Source organism: Gossypium arboreum, chromosome 3 (genome assembly GCF_025698485.1).
Source record: "Gossypium arboreum isolate Shixiya-1 chromosome 3, ASM2569848v2, whole genome shotgun sequence".
Taxonomy (NCBI): domain Eukaryota; kingdom Viridiplantae; phylum Streptophyta; class Magnoliopsida; order Malvales; family Malvaceae; genus Gossypium; species Gossypium arboreum.
Window position 1 is genome coordinate 1,257,197 of NC_069072.1, and position 7,522 is coordinate 1,264,718.

At 33.0% G+C, this 7,522-nt stretch overlaps 1 protein-coding gene and 1 long non-coding RNA gene across 2 annotated transcripts; one reads left to right on the top strand and one right to left on the bottom strand.

Annotated features, from left to right (window-relative positions):
* Positions 1 to 329: 329 nt before the first annotated feature.
* Positions 330 to 2,016, top strand: LOC128290192 (uncharacterized). The gene is made up of 3 exons (XR_008279837.1): positions 330 to 662; positions 814 to 968; positions 1,939 to 2,016. It is a non-coding gene; the product is annotated as an uncharacterized LOC128290192 (long non-coding RNA).
* A 1,488-nt stretch (positions 2,017 to 3,504) lies between these two features.
* Positions 3,505 to 4,049, bottom strand: LOC108465758 (auxin-induced protein 15A-like). Its single transcript, XM_017766143.2, has one exon. It carries the CDS (start codon positions 3,929 to 3,931, stop codon positions 3,686 to 3,688), a length of 246 nt encoding a protein of 81 aa, XP_017621632.1. The 5' UTR covers positions 3,932 to 4,049; the 3' UTR covers positions 3,505 to 3,685.
* Positions 4,050 to 7,522: the final 3,473 nt, after the last annotated feature.

A 7,522-nucleotide genomic window follows, 5' to 3' on the forward strand; every position in this document is an offset into this window, starting at 1 on the left:
AAAAGGAAGAACTCAGATAACTTTGAAAGCAAGCTTGAGAAGTTGAAGGAAGGAGTTGGCAATGAACTTAATCCTACTTGTATATATAGATGTATAGGGTAGAGAGGAAATGATGTTCATCTATTATTAAGTGGGGGATGCGCAATGAGTGTTGATGCTGCAATTGCTGGGGTCTGATCAGTAATGAGATAGACATGGGCTCATGGGACTCACATGGTGTTGTCTTCCGAAGCATTACCAAGAATTCCGTGTCAAATACTTGAAAGAATGGTTTTCCTACCTTGCCGACAAAATGAACCGACTAAGGACCTACTCAGATTTGGAAGATTTGGATCCATTAAAAGCTTCTTCCTAGTAAAGATTTTTATTACTTCACTAGTGACAATAGAGGAAACCTTTAGAGACATACAATCTGCCATGCAATGATAGGGAACAAATAACATGGGTGACTTTGACCTCCTATTTCATACAGACTTCACATAAAACTTGTAAGACAAACCCTTGTGAAGAGCGCCTGAAGTGTGTCCTACAGGCTACAACAACTCCTCATCTGAACCCAACTTGTTGCATTTTATCCAGGTTTGTTGTCTATGCCGTGCTGCAATCAAATAGTTCCATAGGGTTGAAGACAATATTCAGCTTGACAGCTCACAAAGTCTCTGGTATGTGCTGCTATATATATATATATATATATATATATATGGAAAACATTACAGATAAATCTGTTTTTAGTCCACCTTTCTGGTGGTATGTTTGTTTCGATCTTTGCATATTTTGACTATTCGTTATTATATGCGGGAGAAAATATGTCAGGTCAATGTCAGAAAGCTATTCAAACTACAAGAAAGTTCAATGAAGGCTTCTTCTGCACATGGGACTGCGAGACTACCTCTTGGATGATCAAAGCCAAACTCCTCTTCCAGCCTGATTTATCAATTCCTAAATCTGCTTAGTCTGAACAAGTGCAGGTACTCACAAACACATAACTCTTATGAACTGGGAAAAGTTGCAAGGGTAGAATATGTTCATCTCTAAGGCTTCTTAATAGCTGATGCAAAAATATATAAATGAAATAGGAGTTTGTAGTCCTCTTACTCTTATCTCAAAATGGTCAAAAGCTATTTGATTTTACATTCAGTCATTTGTATATTTGTTTCCATATACATGACTGGAGTTTAGAGTATTTGAAAATTTATTGAATTTTACCAATGTTGATTAACCATTAAAATATAAAACCAAACAAGTAACAAGAATGAAGTGTACTTTCTCATAATACTAATCAATATGCATCACGAACTTACATCTCTTTTACTTTTCTCTTTTTTATTTAAAAAATTTTGTTATTAGCTTTGTTATATTAACCTCTTAGTCCCTTGCCTCACGTCTTTACATATCTTAATTCTTTATCAAATCCGCATTAAGAAAATTACTTTGAAATTTGTAACACGAAATGGATCCTTTAATAAGCTACTACCATGCAAAAGGATACTTGTAGTCTATCTTACCCGAACTTTGTGCTCATGTTTGAATTTGTGTTGGACACATGCAATCGAAAGAAAATGAGGGGTCTGACTCCAAATAACTTAGCATGCACTCATGTTTGAAAGTAATTTTAGAACAAGGTAGATCATTTACAGTTTATATTAAAGATGGAATTAACGCGAGCAAGTAAAAAATTCAGAAAGGAAATGAAATGACAACTGAATGATATGTTTGGAACTGTCATTACTGTTTTATTGGAGTGTTACGCTAACCACCATCTCTAGTTTTCCACTTGGGGAGATTTAATCAGCTTCCCAAGGCAAAAAGGATGGAGAAAAAAATGTTTACATGTATTAGTGATGTTTACTTTACAAAATTGTATTGCCTGGTTTCTGTTAATCATCTCACAATTAGTACAAACGAGAGGTAACTTCAAGAAAGGTGTTTTCGTTGCAGGGAATCGTGAGGCCGCCTGTAGGATGACTATATCCGAACTCTTCTTCTGACTTGCCTAGCAAATCTTGAAATAATTGCTGGTTCAAGAACGACACCGGTATCACAAACCTCTTCTGGTTTTCTCCAACATAAACCACAAAGTAGCCTTTGGGAACTTTCTTAGAGCTAACGATACGAGGCAAGCGAATAGCCATTGTTGTTTTAGATAGATGTATGCTTTGAAAAGGAAAGCAAAGGTAAAGTACTTTAGTAGTTGAGGATGTGAAGATAGGAATTGCCAGTGAACATAATCTACTCTGTATATATAGATACAAGGGTAGAGAGAAAATCATGTTCTACATGGCTTCATTATAGGGGATCACATGGTGTTGTCGTCTAACTCATTATCAAGAATTCCATGGCAAAATACTTTGAAAAATAGTTTGCCTACCCTTCTGGCAATAGAAACCGACCAAGGACCCCACTCAAATATGGAAGATCTGGACCAGTAAAATGCTTCTTCACAATAAAAGAGTTGTACCACTGCACCATTTATGTCAGTTCCTACTTTAAAGACATATAATCCGTCAGGCAATGACAGGGAACATGTAACATGGGTGACCTTGACCTCCTCTTACATTCTGACTTCACCAAGCATGTTGATTTTTATTAAGGTGTGGATCTGTAAGAATCCGCAAGACAAACTCTTGTGAAGAGCACCTGAAGTGTGTCCTACAGGCTGCAACTAGTCCTCACCAGCACCCAATTGGTTGCATTTTATCCTTATTCTTGTCTACGCCGTGCTGCAATCAAATAGTTCCATAGGGGTGAAGCCAAAACTTAGCTTGACAGCTCACAAAATTTCTGGTATGTGCTGCTATATATATATTTGGATAACCTTACAGATGAATCTGGTTTCGGTCAACTTGTTTGATGGCATGTTTGTTGAGTGTTGTCTGCATATTTTGACTATTCATTATTAACCGTACATGACTTTGTAAAAAAAACCGTGAAAGAAAGAAAGAAAAGAAGGCCATTAAAATCTGAGTTAATATTCTAAGTTTGATATTGGGTTAATTTAATTTTAGGTCATGTTATATTTTTCACTGTTATATTCAAGTCCCTATTTCATTTAAATAACTTCATTTTAGTTTTCTTTTTGTCACAAAGGTTATCCTCTTTCATTTACATCTTTACATTTAAGCAATTTTGTATGTTTTTTATATGTATTTTATGGCTAATAAAAAAGTCATTTTATATGTTTTACCTTCAAAACAATTTTTACTAAGTCATGTACTGTTAATTATTATATATAAAGACTAATTCCTACTTGAAAAACGAAACAAAGCTTTAACTCCTTGGCTAAAAGATTTCAATAAGGGGATATAAGTTTTTTCATATGTTTGGAGAATCATGCTATTTTGTACTCATGTTTGAATATGTGTTGGATGCATGTATTCTAAAGCAAACGAAGAGTCCGAATAACTTAGCATGTATAATAAAGTAAATTTAGAACAAGTTAAATCATTTATAGTTAAATTAATGATAGGAAATTCTGGAAGTAAATAAAATTCCAATTGAATGATGTGTTTTGAACTGTCATTTTCCATGCTGATTGATAGAAGTTACAGTAACAACCATCTGTAATTTTTCACTTAGGGAGACTTGTATTTGCTCCCCAAGGCAAAAGAGATGGAGAAAAAATGTTTACATGGTGTTAGACATTTTGGCTTTACAAAATTGTATAGGCAGATTTGTGTTGATTCTCTCACAATTGATTCAAGCGAGAGGTAACATCAAGAAAAATATCTTCATTGCAGGGAATTGTGAGACCACCGGTAGGATGACTATATCCGAACTCTTCTTCTGACTTGCCTAGCAAATCTTGAAATAAAGGCTGGCTCAAGAATGACACTGGTATCACAAACCTCTTCTGGTTTTCTCCAACATAAACTGCAAAGTAGCCCTTGGGAACTTTCTTAGAGCTTATGATACGAGGCAAGCGGATAGCCATTTTTGTTTACAATAGATGTATGCTTTGAAAAAGGAAGAAGTGGAGGATCTCAGATAACTTAGAAAGCAAGCTTGAGAATGTTGAAGGTAGGTGTTGGCAATGAACTTAATCTTACTTGTATATATAAATGTAAGGGCAGAGAGGAAATAATGTTCATCAATTATTAAGGGGGATATGGAATGAGTGGTGAAGGTGCAATTGATGGGGTCCGATCGGTAATGAGAAAGACATGGGTTCATGGGGAATCACATGGTGTTGTCTTCAAAAGGATGATAAAGAATTCCATGGCTAAGACTTGAAAGGATAACCGACTAAGGACCGACTACTTTGCCGTTTATTTCCGGCTACATTTGAGACATTTAATCTGTCAGACAATGACAGGAAACATGTAACATGGGTGACCTTGACCTCTCCTATTACATTCATGTCTTCCTTTGGTGAGTAACTTGTAAGACAAGCCATTCTGAAGAACGCATTAAGTGTGTGTACATGCTACAACTAGTCCTCATTGGAACCCCAACCGGTTGCATTTTATCCTGGTTGTTGTCTATGCCATGCTGCAATCAAATTGTTCCATGACAATATTAAGCCTTCACAACTAACCAAAATTTTCTGGTATGTGCTGCTATATATATATATATATTAATAACCTTACAGATGAATCTGTTTTTAATCCACATTTCTGATATTTTTGAGTTATCTGCATATATAAGTTCAAGTCACTTTGTCTATATAGTTAAAAATTGATTTCTGGCTTTTGAAGAACAGTGAGACATAGGTATTAATTCTTTGTCAAATCTGCATTAAGAAAATTACTTTGAGATTTATGAAAGAAAATTGATCATTTGATAACCTTACTAAAATGCAAAAGAATACTTATAGTCTATGTTACCAGGACCTGAGCTTGAGTATTGAATACGGGTGTTCTCAAATTTTTCTAAGTTTTTTTTCTTATATTTGGAGGATTATATACTTTATATTCATGTTTGACTATGTGCCGGGCACTTGTATTTTGAAGAAAATGAAGAGTCCAACTACAAATGATTTTATCTTGATGTTAGAGGCAAGCATGAGACATGTAATGTGTTATACAATGACCAGAAGGAACTATATATGGACTACCTTGACATTCTATGTTGACTGGACTAAGGTAATGGAATATAAAAAACAGCAAGATTTTATCTTTCTTGTTGAAACACAACTAAAAATTGGGAATGTAAATAGGTCATTTTTGCCCGGCCGAACAAAAAAAAAAACAAATCAAGAATAAAAAAATAATAATAATAACAATCTAAACTTACGAGCCCAAAATAATAATAATAACTCTAACAGCCTAATGACCCAATAAACTAAACATTTTTCAGTAAAGCAAAAAAACCTTAGCCCCCTTGCCGCTTTTCCTCGATCAGGTCACCTGAGTCTCGCGCCCTAAAGCCTGGCACCTCTTCTGTTGCCCTTGCACTAAAATGACAAAGTCCTGTTTCTCTCATCGTCGTTGACTCCACACCTCCTGTAAAAACGGAAAGAATAAAAAGATAAGAAGCAGATGAACAGTATATATAATAAAAAGAAAATATATAAATCAGCTATAAAAGCTGAATTCAAGATGTAATTTTTTTACACGGAGAAATACACACAAAAAAATCGAAATAAAAAGCAGTCAAATTTTCAAATGTGGTCTTTTCCTTCATTTTTCTTTTGAATATTATATATAATACAGTAAAAAGTTACCTAGTTTTGTTCTCCGTCGTCGGGAGTCGAAGGGTCCAATCCCCTTTTGGCTATTTTTTGGCCACTTTTCTAAAAAACCGACCCTAGATTTGGATTCTGGGAGTCGAGAGGATCAAAAGATGATTTTTTTGGAAATTTTTTGCCACCAGAGACGGTGGTCACCATCGCTGATGGCCAATGGGCCTGAGTGGTCCACTGCATGCACCGATGGCGGATCTTAGGTAGTGCCCAGAGAAAAAAGAAGAGAAAGAATTTGTTTTTAAAGAGAAGTAAATGATTTTTTTTCTTAAAATTTCTGGTTTTATAGCTTTCCAAATCGGCGTCGTTTTGGATTTCATTTTCAGACGCCAAAATGCGAGTCGTTTTGGCCTTTGACACGCTTCTGACCTGACCAGACCCAAGAGCAAGGATCCGCATGTTTTTTAAAATATGGGTTATTTGCGCTTGTGACCCTCTCGCTTTTGAAGATTTACAATATGGTCCTATGTCTTTTTTTTCTTTTAAAATTTATCCCATTTAATTTAATTTTTTTTTATTTGAGTCATCTTGAACGATGTGCATAGGGAAGTTGGGATATTCTCCCATTCAGTCCCTGTCTCTCGAGCACTACAATTAGTCCTTTATTTTTGTTTTATCTCGATTTGTCCCTAAAATTCCATTTAAACTTCAATTTAGTCCTTTTACATTTATTTTATTATAATTTAAGCCTAAAACTCCTTTTAATTTCAATTCAATCCTTAGTTTATTTAACTTCAAAATTTTTATTATTTTAAACTGTTTTATGTATATTTTGTTTTATTTATTTATTTATTTTAATTTTAATCAAATGTTTTATTTATATTCACTTATTTATTAATGTTTTATTTATATTCACTTATTTATTTATTTTATTTTTACAATTGGCTTTTTATATTTTCTTTTATGGTGCCTTTTTTTATTTATTTATTTACTATTTTTAATATATTTCAAATTTAGATTTTACTATTATTATTGTTATTATTTTTTATTAGTTTTTTTATTGTTCATATTAGTATTAAAATAGTATATATTATGTGATTATCGTGAATTGTTTTTATTAGTATATTCATATTATTGCTATTTATTAGCGTGACAATTTTATTTGCATATCATCATTTTAAAGAAGATAAATATCCATTGTTTTAAATATAACTTGTTGTTTTTCAAAAGGAAAATTTAAAAATAAGTAATGTTTCAGATTTGGAGATTCAAGAAAGTCATACCCTAACTTACGGGATTCGATTTTATCGTTGAACCTAAGTGACCGAATATCTTTTAAAATTAAAATAAATAAGATTTAAATAGAAAAAAATAAAAGACAAGCTTATTCTCAAAGATTCAATGTGTAGTGTCCTAACTTACGAATGTGACATTTTGTTATCTCGAGATGAGAGGGTCTTTAATATTTATTTCGATTTATTTAAGAATTTTTAGTAAAAATAATATTAATAAAGAGGATCATATTTAAAAATTCTTTTGAGTTTTAAACTTTCGGCACTAAGACATCAAGTAATCAACTAGGTACTAATTCGTTGTTTTAGCAAATCAAATCTTTTATTAAAACGATCAAATTACGAATTGATCCGATCATACCTCATAAAAAAAGTATTGGTGGCGAGTCTTATTTTTTCTTTTTTTTAAATAAAAAGTTGATATCAGAAAAATGGTTTGAACAGGAGATAAGACACTTTTCTTCAATGTTAAAATCTTTTATATATTTGGAGGATCATACTCTCATACTAATAGCCAAGTATGTGTTGGATATAGGTGTTAGAAGTTAGAACAGATTCTTTTAAGAAAAATGAAGAGTCTATAAAACTTAGCTTGTTGGTTGAAGTAAAT

Excerpts from the sequence above, each read along its gene's own strand:
- LOC108465758 (XM_017766143.2), bottom strand. The coding sequence starts at position 3,931 with ATGGCTATCCGCTTGCCTCGTATCATAAGCTCTAAGAAAGTTCCCAAG.